We start from the raw sequence: 18,586 nt of genomic DNA on the forward strand, positions 1-18,586 counted from the left end.
TCAATTGTAAATATGCTATAACTATTTAGAAAAGCAGCATCAAGAAAGAGTAATTACAGCATTACCATATCCTGTACTCCTCTGAACGTCGCATCTAAGAGCATCAGTTTCCAGGGTTCAGAAACCGTGTTGGGAATTGGGACGTACACATAATAACCTATCAGGCCGGTAACGATCACCATTACCGAAACTGTTGCCCGCATCATGACAAAATGCGGGTCAAAAACTGGAAATGATCGCAGAAGCACAGACACATATTTCCTCCACTGCTACTACTTAACCCAGCCAGACACAGACCAATCAGCTCGCTGTGGCTTTGTTAATCTACATATTGGCTACGGGATGGTGGGAATTGTAGTTTTATTGGGTAGGAACTTTGCACAATGACAAAGTTCGACAAGAAGAGCGAAGCAAAAAAGAAAATACAGCCAGCGAGCTAAAAGATTGATATTATTAGGAATTGGTGTTAATTGTGGATACTGAGTTACCGTCGACTAATTAAATGCACCGTAATCTTACAGGCCTCTAGTTCGGAGCTGTAAAGCAATGGGTGACTGACGTTATTTTTGTAGCATGTCTGAAGGCGATGATATTTGAAATAAAACATTGCTAGGAATGGAGATTACATTATAGAATGTGAACGTTGTGTATGTTTTCTCCAGAATTCGAATCCTGGGGCCGGGTTCCAATTGACGTCACAGAGGGCAACCGCCATCTTTCTGACAGGCAGACGGGTGGTGGATGCTGGCGGCCGCAGCTAGAAAATGCCAGTCTCCTGTAGTGCACTGGACTGCAAAAACCGCTTCAAGAAAGGGAGCGGTATAACTTTCCACAGGTAGTGTAGCTAGGAGGTCATCTTTTCTTTTTAATGTTACTTGCATTATAATTGTAACTTTAATCTTCTTGCGTGAAAATTTACAAGGTTTTTTTAACGTGGCTACTAAGTTACGTTGATGTAAGCTTGGAGGCGATTTTAGAATTAACCTCTGGGCAATGATAAAGCTTGTCAATTTTTGGGTCCTCTTGAAAGCTGTCATTTCTCGCTGCTTTGTATGTTTCTGCATTTCATTTCATTCGTTATTATTTGCGATTAAAAAATCTACAGTAAAATTATTTAGAATATTCCTAAAGCATTTTACTGGGGGGTGGGGGTAAACCTGACATTTGGAAGGCCCTTTTTTGTGTGTTCTATTATTCTGTGACTGTTTTACGCCCCCTTACTCCGTAGGCGGATGGTACAATCTGTTGCATATGTCTGTATTGGCCCACAGCTTCAATCGCATCCCGATTCGTGATATTGTTTATTAAATTTACTTTCTAAACTAGCTCGAGCGAAGAAAGTTAGCTTGAAAGGAGTTTAAGAAAATGCCCTTCCCAGAATTAAGAATTACATCAATCACATTTCTGTTTACTTTTGAGCCATTGGCATTAGTTGGCCTTGTTTTGTGAACATGCATTGCTACTGACTTCACCAAATAGCGTCGAGTTTATATCAGGCAGGTGCAATTTTATGCTGGAGGGAAGGGTGCAACAATATATTCCGGCAAAGTCAATCGTAAGAAAACTTTAAGTCTGCACTGAATTATTTCCTTTGCGTCAGCAATAGCCTGATAACATAATAAACTTCTTGAGGTGAAGTACGGGGTTATTGCCTGTCCATTGACTTGAGAATGTTGTCTGTTCAGTGTTGGGAGTTTCTACTGCATGACGGGTCTTTGTGTGACTGAAATTATTTCCAATCCGAAGAACTTTCAGCATATGAGCAGTGAGATCTTGAGTGTAACACTTGTTTTCCTTTATTGCTCTCCCTCATTATTAGATAGAAACTAGTAGCAGGAGTAGGCCCTTCAGTCCTTTGAATCTGTTCCACCATTCAGTATGATCATGACTGATACTGTATCTCAATACTATATTCCTGCTTTCCAGTCCTGTTAAGATATTGCACTTTTCAATCAGATCCCTTCTTATCTTCCTAAACTTAAGTGAATACAGGCCCAGTTGAACTCATCTCTCCCCATAGGACAGCCCTGCTACCCTAGTGTCACCCTAGTAAGTCGATGTTGAACTCACTCTGTGGCAAGTATATCCTTTCTTAGATAAGGAGACCAAAACTGCATGCAATATTGTGTGGTCTCACCAGGTTCCTGTACAACTGCAGTAAAATATCCAACTCCTGAACTCAAATCCTCTTGTAATGAAGGTCAGCAGCGTACCATTTCCCTCATTAATACTTGCTACTGTCTGCTTTCATTGACTGGTGCACCACCCGCCCATGCACATTTTGTACTATATCATCATTTCAATAATACTCAGCTTATCTGTTTTTCACACCAAAGCATTTAACTCCACTTTGTCACACGTTGCATCTGCCATGTGTTTGCCATCACAGCTTGCCTAATTTGCCGTGAGGCCTCTTACATCCTCATGACAGTCTCAATCCTGCCTAGTTTTCCAAATTTGGAAATGTTGCAATTGGCTGTCTCATCTGAGTCATTTGTACATATTGTGAATAGCAGTATATTAAGCACTTGTCCCTGCGCTACTCCACTTAAACTTGACTGTCGTCTAGAAAAAGCCTCACTTATTCCTGCTCTCTGTTTGTATCTGTCAACCAGTTCTTAATCCATTCCAATATATTACAATCAATCCTATGTCTTTTAATTTTGTTCACTTATTTCTTAGGTCAGACCTTATTAAAAGACTTGTGAAAATCCAAATCCGGCACATTCATTTGTTCTCTCTTATCTATTCCAGTTGCATTACCATAACTCCAGTCAATTTTTCAGCTTGATTTGTGTTTCATAAAACCATGCTAACTTTGTCCAACTCTGTTAATGCTTTCAAACTGTTATGTTATCATGCCTTTTTGTAATAGCTTCTAGCATTTTCCTCACTACTGATGTTAGGCTAATTGATCTGGAATTCTGCTTTTTCTTTTCCTCCCTTTCTAAACAGTAGGGTCACATTTGCCACCCCTCTAATTTGTAGTAACTGCTCTGGAGTCTATAGAATTTCAGATGACTGCCAATGCATCCAATATTTCCAAGGTTACTTCCTCTAGGGGATATAGGTTATCAGATTTGTCACCCATTAACCTTAGAATTTTCTGTAGCACAGTTCTGTAGTAATACATATTTCCTTCAATTCCTTCATCTAACTAGAACATTGGCTCCTGAATATTTCTGGAAGGCAGCTGCTCCAAGATTCTGTACATGGCGATTGGCATCAGTGCAGTATTGTGACATTAAGGTTCAGTTCCAAAAATTGCAGCTGTGCATGGACCTCAGATGCCTAGTGCAGCAAGAAAGAAATTTAGAGGGAATGTTGATTGTAAATAGTATGAGGGCTATCACACAGCCATACTTATTACTGGTCTGGATTTGGAATTCATCTGTTTCAGACTTCCCATAACACATTTGCAATTACATCATCATGAAGCTGATGCAGGATTGCACTGAAATTTCTCAGTAATTATATAGTTAATGTATTGAGCGCACTGTATACTTGATTGGTAATAAATACTTCTAGGTAGCAATGGAAATATGAAAAATTGTGGCTTCTGGTTCAGGACAATGGTTTGGGACTGGTGGCATAATAATGGAGATGATGGTGCCAGCTAAAGATGTTTCAGGCATATCAATATATTGACTGGCCTATCATCTATGTGCTCCTGGTTGGCTTTGATTTTATGACTTGTCATTCTGAAATTCAATAATGAGTTTGGTTGAGTGACGTCATTGAGCTGGGCCTTGTCATGCTGTGAGACGGTGACATTATTTCCTGGACTGTTGAGTTGATGAACTTATTCAGTGACACTCTACAGTGGGAGTTGGTTCATTTCATAAACCTGAGAAAGTTTTGTAAAAATACAAGTTCAGCTGAGCATGACTCCGATCAGATAAGAACTTGCAGTTAGCAATGGAGTGCTGGAGGACAACAGTAGAATAGAATATCTAAGAGCTGAGTCCTTCCCAACTTGGGCTAGATTGCAGGCAAGGAAAGGTGAAAAATGATGTTTATGCGAAGATAACCAGTTTACGAAAAAAGCTTTGTTAAACTTTGGTAAATCTTTTGCTGCCTAATTCACCATCTGGATATTGGTCTGCTTGACGTTCCTATTAATGTGTATTTTCTTGCCTATTCATGTATTGTTTTAGCTTTGTAACCTATTGTTGAGTATCTGTTTATTTTCACAGCGAAAGAGTTGGCGTGACTATTCATCTGCTTTATGTTAAAACCCAACATTCTACATTATTTAACTGACTAAAATTGAATTGTCAAATAATTTTTTAAGATACTTAGAGCAGTTGCAAATCGTCTGTTATGCCTAGAATTGTGGGGCAGGGGTATTGACTGACAAAGCATCTAAAATTATAAACTTTGAAATGCTATTTAAGACGTTTGCAGTTACAGTAAGTTGTGTTGAATCCATACTTTTACTTTGTTTTGGATTCTGTTGATTGTAGATTTCCTTTTTCGAGACCTGAGCTCATGGCAAAATGGTTAAAAGCTGTAGCACGGGAAAACTGGATGCCATCACCAAGAGCAACTCTCTGTAGTGATCACTTCACAAAAGATTGTTTTGAGGAAAGGAATGATAGACGACATTTAAGATTCTATTCCGTTCCAACAATATTTCCACTGCCGACAAACAAGGTAGAGTTTCAACCATTATTGTGAGTGTCATTTATTTCAGTAAATTATTGATGGAAATCAAATATCTGCACTAGACAATCACAGGTTTTCACAAATATGCCTTGTCAGGAGTCTGTCTTTTTATAATGAATTAATGAGCCCTTCCCATTACATATCAAATAATCCAAATCTTGATTGCTTTAGAAAATTTTATCTTTTAAGTAGCTATTGAGGTCTCAGTGTATTAATAAAGACTGACTGACTGACTGACTGACTGACTCATAAAGTGTCCTTTTAAAAGTACAATTTCTATGATTTTGAACTGGTACACTAATGTTAACCGTCACACTTTGAGAAGAATTGTAAGCTGTATGTTGTGTGGAAATTTTGAATTGTTATGCTTTTACTGACCAGTGAAATTAAGGGTATCACCAAGGAGATCTTTTGACGAATGTTTTTGTTTTCACAAGTGCAGTAGAGTCATACCACATCGCAACAGATCGTTTGATCCAACCAGTCCAGGCCGACCATGTTCCCACCGACCTGCTTTTGGATCATATTCCTCCAAACCTTTCCTATTTATGTACTCATCCAAATGTCTTCTAAATGTTGTAACTGTACCTACACCCACCCCTTCCTCTGGTACTTCATTCCACATGCTAACACTCCCTTTTTTTTAAAAAAAAAAGAAACATCCCTCATGTCGTTTTATAAATCTTTCTCCTCTTGCCTTCAGTATGACCCCTGGTTTGAAACTCTGTCACCCCAGGGAAAAGACTCTTGCTATTCACTTTGTCCCTCATGATTTTATGAACTTCTATAAGGTCACCCTCATCCTCCTACACTCCAATGAAAAGAAGCCCAGCCTATCCAATCTATTCTTGTAACTCAAACCCTCTATTCCTGACAACATCCTGGTAAATCTGTCCTGAACCCTCTCCAGCTTAATATCACTCCTATAACAGTGCAACGAGAACTGCGCACAGTACTGCAGAAGCTGTCTCAGCAAGGTCCTGTACAAATTCAACATAACTCCCAACTCTTATACTCAAGTACTCTGAACAGTGAAGGCAAGTGTGCTAAATGCTGCCTTAACCATCCTGTCTATCTGTGACACAACTTTCAAAGAATTATGTACCTGAACCCCTAGGTGTCTCTGTTCTACAATACTACCCTGGGCCCTTCCGTTAATTGTATTAATCTTGCCCTGTTATTTTACCAAAATGCAATACCTTGCGTTTATCCAAATTAAACTCCATCTACCACACTTAAGGCAATTGATCAAGATCTCTTTATAATCTTAAATATTCTTCACTGTCAACTATGCCACCAAACTTACTAACCATGCCTTCTAAATTCTCTTTCAAATAATTTAAATGACAAACAAAAGTGGACCCAGTACCAATCCCTGTGGGACACTGCTGATCACAGGCCTCCAGTCTGAAAAACAACCCTCCTCTACCACCACCCTCTACCTTCAACTGTAAAGCCAATTTTGTATCCAATTGGCAAGCTCACCCTGGATCCCATGTGATCTACTTTACTAATTAGTTTACCATGTGGAACCTTATCAAAATGTTATGACATGGGTTAAACCCCTCTGCTAATTTAATCCCGACACACAGCAGCTCACCTCGAGCCATAAAATCTGTTAAATTTCAAAGCAAAGAACTATCCCAGATTTCACTAATTAAAGTAAAAATGAACCTTGAAATCTAACAGCGAGCATTTAAAACCACAGCTATTTGCAACTCCTTTCTCTTAAACCTATGTTTTACCTCCCACTCTACAATACTGGTCCGATAAATTCCCTCTTAGGTTTACAGCAAATCAATTTCAAACCAAGTTGTCATCTTCAGATGTCAAACTTTCTCTGTAGCTTTCTCTAGGTTGGCTTTGGTCTTCTGCACAAATTTCTTATGGACGGGTACCTTTCAGAGAGCTATTCTGCTGGCAGTCTTGGTGCTTGCTTTGCTGTTCTCGGCAGTTCTACCCCCAACTGTTCAAAGTGTCTGGTCTTCTAGCCCCAAACATTGGATAATTTCATTGGTTCGATGTCATGAAAACATTAAATTCAAATTCGATTGAATTTTGGTATCTGGGGCACAATTCAAACATGCCAGATTTTGAATTTGTTTTTGTACCATGGCAACACAGCGCCAGCTGTTGAGTCAACCAAATATTACATTTTTAAATGGTTCAGCACACTCTGCTTTCAGTCCTTGCCAGCTTCCTCTCTCTCTTAAAGGTACAGTACACCTATACCTTCATAACAAAAGGCTTTACTAAAGTCCAAGTAAACAACGTCTATCAATTGGTTACTTATTCAAAGAAATTCAATCAAGTTTGCGAGACACTATTTCCCTCACACAAAACCATGTTGACTATCCCTAGCCAGTCCTTGCCTCTCTAAATGCATATAAATCCTATCAGAATCGCCAACAACTTAGCCACCACTGATGTCAGACTCTCGGGTCCATAGTTTCCAGGCTTCTCCTTGCAGCCTAACTTAAATGTACAATGTTTCTCACCCTGCAGTCCTCTGATACCTTACCCATGGTTATGGATGATACAAATACTTATGTTCAGAGCCCTGGCAATTTCCTCCCTAACTTTCCACGACATCCTGGGATACATTTGATCAGGTTCTGGAGATTTATCTATCTTTTGTTTTCTAAGATCTCCAGCACTACTTCTGTAATGTGAACTCTTTTCAAATTATCTATTTATTTCCCTGAGTTATCTAACCTCCATTTCTTACTCCACAGTAAAAACCTACACAGAGTATTTATTTAATATCTCTCCATCTCCTGACATTCAACACAAAAATTACCTCGTTGATCTTTAAGGGGCCCTACTGTCTTTAGTTACCCTTCTGCTCTTTATGTACGTGAATTCTCTGGATTATCCTCAACCTTATCTGCTAAGACTATCTCATATTCCCTATTTTTTTGTCCTCCTGGTTTCCCTTTTACGAATGCCTCAACACTTCTTTTTATACTCTTGAAGAGATTCATTTGATCGCAGTTGTCATTATCTGATGCATGATTCTCTCTTTTATTCTTGACTAAACATCTTACTCCAGTCAACAACTTTTAACTTTTATGGAAGTCTTATCCCTTTCTGTATCTATTTTAAAACTGAGTTGGAGGTGCCAGTGTTGGATTGGGGTGGACAAAGTTAAAAATCACACAACACCAGGTCATAGCCCAACTGGTTTAAATGGAAGTACAAGCTTATGACGTAGTGTTGTGTGACTATTAATTTTATTTTAAAACTAGTGAAATTATGATCTCTATTCCTAAAGTGTTCTCCTACTAACACTTAAGTCACCTGCCCTATCTTTTTCCCCAAGAGAAGGTTAAGTTTGACTCGAGAGTCAAAAATTTACATGTTAAATTTTTTTTAACACTGGCATTCCCAGTCAATATTATAAAATTAAAATCTCCTAGTATTACAATACTATTATTCTTACAGATATCTGAGATCTCTCTACATATTACCTACCTTAGGATTTAATTTGTGACAAAGGGCAGTGGTAAGGAGTTAGGGAGAGAATGTTTTGGAGGGGGTATCGAGGATTTGGGGGGGGTTTGAGGTGTGGGGTGATGGTAGAATGGTATTGGCTTGATTTAGTCTAAGAGTATCCATCTTGAATGGCCCATGAAGTTTATTCTAGCACTAGGTAAATTGAGTGAATCCAGGATACCAAGATCCAGGTAAAAATGCATTTTGTTTTATAAATATAGTGGAATAGAACATTAGAAATAGATGTAGGTAAGAGAGTCATAGAGATGTACAGCACGGAAACAGACCCTTCGGTCTAACCCATCCATGCCGACCAGAGATCCCAACCCAATCTAGTCCCACCTGCCAGCAGCCGGCCCATGTCCCTCCAAATCCTTTCTATTCATATACCCATCCAAGTGCCTTTTAAATGTTGCGATTGTGTAAAAAAAATTGCCCCTTTGGTCTCTTTTATATCTCCCCTCTCACCCTAAACCTATGCCCTCTAGCTCTGGACTCCCCGACCCCAGGGAAAAGACTTTGTCTATTTATCCTATCCATGCTCCTCATAATTTTGTAAACCTCTATAAGGTCACCCCTCAGCCTCCGATGCTCCAGGGAAAACAACTCCAGCCTGTTCACCCTCTCTATAGCTCAAATACTCCAACCCTGGCAACATCCTTGAAATCTTTTCTGAACCCTTTCAAGTTTCACAATATCTTTCCGATGGGAAGGAGACCAGAATGGCATGCAACATTCCAACAGTGGCTTAACCAATGTCCTGTACAGCCGCAACATGACTTCCCAACTCCTGTACTCAATACTCTGATCAATAAAGGAAAGCATACCAAACGACGCCTTCACTATCCTATCTACCTGCAACTCCACTTTCAAGGAGCTATGAACCTGCACTCCAAGATCTCTTTGTTCAACAAAACTCCCGAGGGCCTTACCATTAAGTGTATAAGTCCTGCTAAGATTTGTTTTCCCTCGCATTTATCTGAATTAAACTCCATATGCCACTTCTCAGCCCATTGGCCCATCTGGTCAAGATCCTGTTGTAATCTGAGGCTAACCCTCTTCGCTGTCCACTACACCTCCAATTTCCTTCAGTCTTTCATGTCTACTCCCATTCAGTGAGCATAGCTGATCTTATACTTGAATACCATTTTCTTACATTATCCTATGTATTCCCTGGTGATTTTAATATGTCAGAATCTATCGGTATCAGTCTTAAACATACAGAAAAACTGAACCTCCACAGTCCTTTGGGTTAAAATTGACCACTTCCTGAATAGATTCCTCTTCATTTCAGTCTGAATTACTTTCCCCTTATTTTGAGACTGTGTACCCACTGGCTGTAGATGCCACAAAGAAAATATCCTTCTTGCATCAACCCTATCAATCTTTGTAAGAAGTTTATGTACGTATGTTTAAACGTGATCACCTCTCATTCTTCAAATCTGTAGGGACTGTAGGCACAGTTTATTATAAGTCAGTACCCTTATTTAAGAAATTAAATTGGTGAACCTTTTGCTCCAATCATTAATTTTATCTGTTTTGCAGACGACAAGCTCTCAAAGATCACATAAGGCAAAAGTTTCTGGTGGACATAAGAGAATTTCGGAGATACAGAAGCCCCATTTGGAATCACAAGCTAATTCAGTATCTGATGCACTCTGCGAGCCAACTGAGCCAACCAACATCACAGATTTACAGCCTACATTAGCCACAGAGACTCTCAACACAGGGAAGCTAGCTCAACTAGCAGCTGCAGCAGTCCTGAATTTAGCAGAATTTTCTCAAGTGTTGGAAGTTCCTCTAAAACCTGAAGTAGAGTCTTCAGAAGTCCCCATGTTTTTTAATTGCAGTGCACAAACTCAAACGTACACAACAGAAGCAAAGATGGAATCGGTTTCAAGTGAGTTAGTAACTATTCATTCAGAGAATCAATCTCAAGATTCAGCTGCAGCTCTGAGTTCAGATACCCTCCATTGGACAGCCAATGTATTATCTGCACCTGAAGTACTATCGGATACATCTACTGTGCTTGTGAGTTCAGTAGATGTTCCTACAGTGCCGGCTAATGTTGTGCCCTGTTTATTTACAACATCTGCAGAACTAACATCTGACCAAGTAACTATATCGGAAGAAACTACTTGGATATCTGCAGAAGTGCTTATTCCAGAAACACAAACTCATTTATCAGCTCCAGTTTTGGGTTCTGAAGAACTGCAATACTCCTCTGCAGGAGGAAAACTGCTTTCATCTCGTAATGATCAGGATTTGCCAGGAATGACATTTCCCCAAGATCACAGTTATTTTATGAGTCCTTGCCCTGATATCATCAGGAGAACTCTAGGAAAGAAGCTTGCGTGGGAGAGAAAGAAGAATGAAGAGCATCGGCAAAAGTTCAGAGTACTCCAACAAAAACTGAAAAGAAAAGAGCAGAAAATTGACAATCTGACAAAAATTATCAGCCAGCTGAGAGAAAGTAAGATTTGGAATCTGTAGAGCACTAATGTATAGTAATAAATGGAGGCAAGCTATTTATGTATGTGGGCAGTTGCAGAAATTAAAAGTTATGTTTAGTGCACATTTGAATAGCATGAACGGGTGAAATTTTAGTCTTCACTGAATAGTTGTGGTCATTTAATATTGTTAAATCTTTCAGGTATCCGTTGAAGTTAGACTTGACATGGCTTTATACTGCAATGATGGTTGCTGCAAAATGATTCTAAATATATTATGTAAATGTCAGACCACACCTGAAACACTGAACAGTTTTGGACCTCTATCTAAGCAGAGATATATAGGCATGGGCAGAAGAAGTTCAGTAGTCTGTTCCAGGATATGCAATCTCTTCTGAGTAGAGATTGTGTAGGTTAGAACCGTATTTGCTGGAGTTCAGAAGAATGAGAAGTGACCTTACTGAAAAAAATAAGATTCTTGAGGGAACTTAACAGGCTAGAAGCAAATGGTTATTTTCCAAGAGTCTAGAACCAGAGGCCATCATGTCTGAATAATACATCACCCATTTAAGTTAGAGGTGAAAAGGTATTTCTCATCTGAGAGGGGAAAATATTTATAGAATTCTTTACTGCAGATGGTGTAGAGGTTTAGTCAATAAATATATTCAAGTCTGAGAGAGACTGATTTTTAATTCAGGGAGGAACTCCAGGGTTTTGGAGGGGAAAAGGCAGGAAATACAGTTGAGGGTTATCAGTTCATCCATGTATTTATTGAATGGTAGAGCTGACTCAGTAAGCTGAATGGCCAACTTGCTTGTACATTTTATGGTCTGTGAAACTAGGGCTCGAATGTACATTAAATAATTTTACTGTAGTGGACAGTATAACCTGGTTTTATATAATGCTTTTGGTACATGGACAAAGCAGGTGGTTGGTCTGTTGATATTAAGTTGAATCTGTTGGATCCCTGGGGCATTTCTGAACCTGACAAGATTATATTTTGTATTTTAAGAATGAATATGCTGTCACTGTTATTCTATAAAATTCTAAATTTTAGTTTTCGGGGAAGAATTTTACACACCAGCAAAATTCTAAGTCTAAGAATACCACATCAGGAAGTATCACCAAGTTATTAGTAAGCTGGAAACAATTCTACAGCTACTGGCTCAGGCTGATTTACGACAGTAAAAATTCACGACATTTGTCTTGATAATTTTCTGACAGCCTTTTTGTTTCTAAACAATCAGTATGTGAATGTACCAACTAGACAAGGTGCAAAACCTTGACCTACTCTTGGGAAATAAGGCAGGGCAGGTGACTGAGGTGTCAGTGGGGGAGCACTTTGAGCCAGCGACCATAATTCTATTAGTTTTAAAATAGTGATTGAAAAGAATAGACTGGATCTAAAAGCTGGAGCTCTAAATTGGAGGAAGGCCAATTTTGATGGTACTAGGAAAGAATGTTCAAAAGCTGATTGAGGGCAGATGTTTGCAGGTAAAAGGACACCTGGAAAATGGGAAGCCTTCAAAAATGAGAAGGGTCTGGAAAGAGTGTATTCCTATTAGGGTGAAAGGAAAGATGAATAGGTGTAGGAAATCTGGATGACTGGAGAGACTGAGGTTTTGGTTAAGGTAAGGAAGCATATGTCAGGTATTGACAGCAGAGACTGAGTGAATTCTAACAAGAGTATACAGGCAAGAGTATACATAAGAGGGAAATCAGCAGGGCAAAAACGGGACAGGAGAGCGCTTTGGCAAATAGAGTTAAGGAGAATGCAAAGGGTTATTTACTTCAGTGGTCCTCCCTACTACCTTCTAATGCTTTGCCCAACTTCCTTGTTTTTAATTTGTGCCCTGCTTTGCAAATCCTTCAACATAATAAATGATTTACCAGCATATGTTTTAGACAGTCTCTTCTGGCAATCACATCCACCACTGAAAGTTAGCAGATATAATGTTTCCACACTCGTCTCTGCCTGAAAAGCTGTCTCCAAAACTGAAAAGAGATTTCAGTGACACTTGGTGCATACAGTATTATTGAAGAAAGAATTGATATATTTTTTATGAAGATCCTGTCCTCTCTTTTTTAAAAGGATCTCCTAACATTCAGCGAAATAAAAAATAAAATCTTGCCCTTCAGATTCCCATTTATTTTTTCCCCTCTGACCTTCAACTGATGCCATCTAGTCCTCGATTACCCAATTCTGGAAAAAAGACTGAGAGCATTCACCTTATCCATGCCTCTCATGATCTTTCTTACTTCTGTAAGACTCCCCCGCTCAGTCTCCTACACTCAAAAGAAAAAAGTCCTCGTTTGTCCGACCTCTCCCAATAACTTAGTCTCTACAGTCTTGGCAACATCCTTGTAAATCCCTTATGCACACTTTCCAGTTTAATAACATCTTTCCTTTAGCAAGGTGATCAAAACTGAACACAATACTCCAAGTGTGGCCTCACCAACGTCCTGTACAACTGTAACATAACATCACAACTTCTATATTCGATGTCCTGATTGAGGAAGGCCAGTGTGGCAAAAGCCTCCTTCACTGCCCTGTCTACTTGTGACTCCACTTTCAGAGAACCATGCACCTGAACTCCAAAACCACTCTGTTCCACTACGCTCCTTAGGTCCCAACCATTCACCATGAAATTCCTACCTTGATTTGACTTTCCAAAATGCCACACGTCACACTTATCTATATTAAACTCCATTTGCCATTTCTCAGCCCACTTCTCCAGCTAATCAAGGTTCTGCTGCAATTGCTGATAACCTTCCTCACTGTCCACAATACTGCCTATTTTTGTCTTCTGCAAATTTATTATTCATGCCTTGAACATTCTCATCCAAATCAGTGATATAGATAACAAATAACAGTGGTCCCAGTGCCACTCCCTGAGGCACAGCACTGGTCACAGGCCTCCAGTCTGACAAGCATTCTTTCACTATTACCCTCCTCTTCCTACCAACAAGCCAATTTTGCATCCAATTTGCCAGTTCCCCCAGATTACATGCCGTCTAATCTTCCACAGCAGCCTACCATGCAGAAAGTTATCAAAGGCCTTACTGAAATCCACATAGACTACATCAACTGCCCTGCCCTCATAAACCTTCTTGGTCACTTCATCAAAGAAGTCTAACAAATTTCTTCTGCTCCTCGCATGCTGCCTGACCTGCTGTGCTTTTCCAGCATCTCGGTTTGACTCTGATCTCTAGCACCTGCAGTCCTCACTTTCTCCCAACAGATTTGTGAGGCATAATCTCCCAAGAACAAAGCCATGCTGTCTACTCTTAATTAAACACTGTCCTTCCAAATGAATGTGTATCTTATCCCTCTGAATATTCTCCAGTAACTTACCTACCATAGATGTTAAATTTACTGGCCTATAGTTCCAGGCTTTTCTTTGCAGCCCTTCCTGAATAAGGGCACAACAATCGCTACCCTCCAGTCTTCCAGGACTTCACTTCTGGCAAACAATGATACAAATACATCAGCCAGAGCCTCCACAATTTTTTCTCCAGTCTCTTATAGGGTTCTTGGATATATCTGGTCAGTACCAGGATATTTATCCACCTTCATACATTTTAATATGTCCAACACCATCACCACTAACTTTCCCAAGTTCCCAAGTCATCTCGTCTTTCTCCACGGTAAACACAGGAGAAATATTAATTGAGCACCTTGCCCAGTTTCTGCAGTTCCACATATAGGTGTCCACTTTGGTCCTGGAGGGGTCCTATTCTCTCTTTAGATATTCTTTTTCCTTTAATATGCTTAAACAATCTCTTTGGATTCACCCTCATCTTCTCTGCAAAGGCTATTTTGTGCCCCATTTTCACCCTCTTGATTTCCTTCTTCAGTAAACTCTTGTATCCTCTGTATACCTCCCTGGGATTGTTTTGATCCCAGTTGCCTGTACCTGCGCCATGCATCCTATTTTCTGGTCAAAGCCTCAATATCTCTTGTCATCCAAGGATACCAACTTCTGCCAACCTTGCCCTTCACCCTCACAGGAACATATAAACCTTAAATTCTAGCTATCACACTTTTTTAAAGGCCTCCCACTTGCCAGAGGTCCCTTTGTCAGTAAACAAACAATTCCAAACAACCCCTGCAAGCTCCTGTCAAATTTCATCAAAATTCGCCTTGCCCCAATTTAGAACTTGAACCTGTGAAGCAGTTTTATCCCTCTCTATAAGTACTTTAAAACTAATATAACTATGGTTACTGGTCCCAAAGTGCTCACCCACTGTCACTTCAGTCACTTGTCCTGCCCTATTTCCCAGGAGTAAGTAAAGTTTTGCCCCTTCCTGAGTAGGACCCTTTATCTACTGCTTGAGCAAACTTTCCTGAACACTTAACAAATTCCACCCTATCAAAGCCCTTAATGCTATGGCTGTCCCAATCTATGTTAGGAAAATTAAAATCCCCAACTATGACAAATCAATTGCTCCTGCAAGTCTCCCCAGTCTCCCTGCATATTGACTGTGGGCATATAGTACAACCCCAATATCGTCACCATCCCCATCTTATTTCTTAGCTCCACCCACAAAGCTTCACTCTATGATCTCTTGGTTATTTCATCTCTGACTACTATTGTTTTATTTAGAATGTTGTGAATTGTCTCAGTTGCTGTGGTAGAATTGATGATAGGTGTTGAAATATCTGCCATGTTTTCAGACACCTTGTTGGATTATCCTGAAGCATCCTCCATGAGATGGAAGCTTCTAATAAAGATGTTTCAGTTTTGTAGGTACAAAGCATCTTCCAGGTAGGAGAAACCTGAAGAGCTATACACTGAAGCCAACACAGAACTGTGGAGGTATGCACTCTAATAGAGTGTACTCCTCATTTCTCTTAAACATGTCCCTGTCACATCTCAATTTTTTTTAAACTTGCCTTTGCAACATAAATTGAGTTAAAACATTAGTCAGATCTCATCCAGAACATTGTGCACCCATTATTGTAGTGCTTTTTAGATTTAAAAATAGTCCCAATGCAATATGTAAAACATGGCATTAACAATCTAGATTATTTTAAAGAATGGAGAAAACAAAGGGCAGAAAATGTGCTTTTCAAATTTATTTACGAGCTACAAAAATCAACTTCCTATGTTTCTTCAGCTTTTTCAGTTACTCTTAAAACCTAAGTTATCTTTTGACCCATAAACAATCACAAAACATGTACATTAATTGGACAAAAAGTAAATTCTTACAATGTGGTCCGAATGAGGTACCAGCCTAAAATATTGCATACAAAAACAACAATTGGCATTTAACATAGTGAAACATCTTTAGGAGCTTTATGGGAATGCAATACAACTAAATTTGACACCAAGATCCATAAGGAGTTAACAGATTGTCTGACCCAACCTTCATGAGGTAGGTTTAAGCAGCATTGTAAATAAAGAATGAGAGATTGAGATATTTAAGAAGGGAATTCCAGAGCTGAGGCCTAATTAGCTAAAGGCATGCCCTCTATTTGGTGGACCACTGAAAAAATTGAGACCAGAGTCCAGAGGTTGAAGGAGATTGTGGTTTAGAAGGACTTTACAGTAAAAGAAACAAAAAATCAGACTACACAGAGGAGTTAGGAGAGGTGGTCGTGTGGTAGACAGAGATTGTCAACATTCTTGTGTAAACTGATGTGTGTTTTAAAAAACTAGCCAGTGGTGTTGTTGCAACTAATTCCATAAACTAAATTAGGTTGAAGAAACTGCAGCTCCGTGAAATTGGACGCTTCTAGGATAATGGTACTCACGTTACCATTTGAGTCTGCTAGAAATTCCCTCTAACAGACAATGGCCCAGTCACTAAGTGGTCTATGTAAAAAGAAACTACAGGAGGTTATGAACATTTCCCTCTCTCTCACTCGTAGGTTAGCTTAGCATAGATAGGTATTTTCTGCATGTCAGCTTCTTCAATCCTTCAACCATATTTGTGATGAGGGAAGATATAAATCATTAATGATTTATGCTGTACATCAGTTGTAATCACAATCGCATAGAGTCATAGAGATGTACAGCATGGAAACAGACCCTTCGGTCCATGCGGACCAGATATCCCTACCCAATCTAGTCCCACCTGCCAGCACCCGGCCCATATCCTTCCAAACCCTTCCTATTCATATACTCATCCAAATGCCTCTTAAATGTTGCAATTGTACCAGCCTCCACCACATCCTCTGGCAGCTCATTCCATACATGTACCACCCTCTGCATGAAAAAGTTGCCCCTTATGTCTCTTTTATATCTTTCCCCTCTCACCCTCAGCCTCCGAAGCTCCAGGGAAAACAGCCCCAGCCTGTTCAGCCTCTCCCTGTAGCTCAAATCCTCCAACCCTGGCAACATCCTTGTAAATCTTTTCTGAACCCTTTCAAGTTTCACAACATCTTTCCGATAGGAAGGAGACCAGAATGGCATGCAATATTGCAACAGTGGCCTAACCAATGTCCTGTACAGCCGCAACATGACCTCCCAACTCCTGTACCCAATACTCTGATCAATAAAGGAAAGCATACCAAACGCCTTCTTCACTATCCTATCTACCTGCAACTCCACTTTCAAGGAGCTATGAACCTGCACTCCAAGGTCTCTTTGTTCAGTAACACTCCCTAGGACCTAATCATTAAGTGTATAAGTCCTGCTAAGATTTGCTATCCCAAAATACAGCACCTCGCATTTATATGAATTAAATTCCATCTGCCACTTCTCAGCCCATTGGCCCATCTGGTCCAGATCCTGTTGTAATCTGAGGTAACCCTCTTCGCTGTTCACTACACCTCCAATTTTGGTGTCATCTGCAAACTTACTAACTGTACCTCTTATGCTCACATCCAAATCATTTTCTTGATTTAATCCAGACTATTGTGTAACACCATAAAATAGCACTCCTACAGAACTGTGTTGCCTTGTACCGTGGCATCCAGCATTTCTTATCTCAGTCTCCACTAAAGCAGTTTTCTCTGCTTTAAATAGCATCTCTTCTAGTCTCTAAACTCTATTTTTCATACACACTAAAAGAAAAATAAAACTTTAATATAGCGCACTTTTTTTATTTCGATAAATGAGAAATTTATTATTATTAGCAGCTACTTATTGTTTCAGCAATTTTTAAACTTGTCTTAAATAATTGAACTTTTTGCAAAAAATGGGTTTTGGGAAAATAGCTAAAACAATTGCAAAACATAATTATTCTCCTGGTAAATGTATTTGGCAAGTACCTAACATATATACTTTTTTGTACACTTAGAGCATGATGAAAATGAAAATGAAAAAGAAGAATTGGACCAAACACAGCAATGCTACTGAAGTGAAGGACTTGCGTCTGTAGGAACAGTCAGTCAGTGGCCATGTGACTGAAAAGACAAGTGAAATTCTGTACTTCATTGACAAAAGAGATGCAAAGGAAGAACTGATATACTATGAATGAAAATTTGAAACTTTTACGGATTGTTTCTGGGTTTCAGCATAAACGCTGAGCAAAATAATAAAACCTATTAATTGTTCCAATATTTAATAGAATTATTTTGTTCATATTTAGAACATTGTACATTACATATCATAATGCCAATCAGTGCTGTTCATGGCTTCTCATTGACACAAAGAAATGAATGTATTAGTTAAATAAGTAGAGATGTGATCTGTCAGACTTTGAGCACTGAGTAATGCAGGTACAGATCAGCGAAGTACTTAATATCATGTTGACCAGGGTAAATTGCAGGTGCTGTACATCCTTGTGTTGTAATTGGGAAAACTTAAGAATACAGGTGAGTTTGGGTGTCTACAGTCTGTAATGATTCTGGGATGCTCATATATGTTGTGCTTGTAGGCACAAAGGAGAGGACGATTGAACAACAGTAGTATTTAATACCCTATTAGCTCTGAGTGCATAATTTAATGGCATAATTAAATGAGGCATCTTCACTGCTGCAGTGGAACTAATTTGAAACTTTAAAATGAGTTCAAAACTATTAT

The 18,586-nt window shown here is 39.3% G+C and overlaps 2 protein-coding genes across 4 annotated transcripts in view; one reads left to right on the forward strand and one right to left on the reverse strand.

Annotated features, from left to right (window-relative positions):
- Positions 1-639, reverse strand: part of LOC122555926 (neutral cholesterol ester hydrolase 1-like) — a 25,831-nt gene extending 25,192 nt beyond the window's left edge. Inside the window, exon 1 of one of the 3 annotated variants that reach the window (XM_043702204.1) lies at positions 560-639. In XM_043702204.1, the coding sequence (XP_043558139.1) occupies positions 560-607 (48 nt within the window). In that variant the 5' untranslated portion in view covers positions 608-639. Of the gene's footprint in view, positions 1-65; positions 316-559 lie in introns of those variants that run through there. The other 2 variants (XM_043702205.1, XM_043702203.1) reach the window with 2 other exon arrangements.
- On the forward strand, positions 379-18,111 carry LOC122555925 (THAP domain-containing protein 5-like). Its single transcript, XM_043702202.1, has 5 exons — positions 379-550; positions 663-835; positions 4,467-4,656; positions 9,709-10,636; positions 17,862-18,111. The coding sequence occupies exons 2-5, from the start codon at positions 765-767 to the stop codon at positions 17,918-17,920; spliced, it is 1,248 nt and encodes a 415-aa protein (XP_043558137.1). The 5' UTR covers positions 379-550; positions 663-764; the 3' UTR covers positions 17,921-18,111.
- Positions 18,112-18,586: the final 475 nt, after the last annotated feature.

This window comes from Chiloscyllium plagiosum, chromosome 13 (genome assembly GCF_004010195.1).
Source record: "Chiloscyllium plagiosum isolate BGI_BamShark_2017 chromosome 13, ASM401019v2, whole genome shotgun sequence".
Classification (NCBI taxonomy): domain Eukaryota; kingdom Metazoa; phylum Chordata; class Chondrichthyes; order Orectolobiformes; family Hemiscylliidae; genus Chiloscyllium; species Chiloscyllium plagiosum.

Excerpts from the sequence above, each read along its gene's own strand:
- LOC122555925 (XM_043702202.1), top strand. The coding sequence starts at position 765 with ATGCCAGTCTCCTGTAGTGCACTGGACTGCAAAAACCGCTTCAAGAAA. Across the intron at positions 4,657-9,708 it reads TTCCACTGCCGACAAACAAG|ACGACAAGCTCTCAAAGATC; the intron begins GTAGAGTTTCAA and ends TCTGTTTTGCAG. Across the intron at positions 10,637-17,861 it reads TATCAGCCAGCTGAGAGAAA|AGCATGATGAAAATGAAAAT; the intron begins GTAAGATTTGGA and ends TTGTACACTTAG.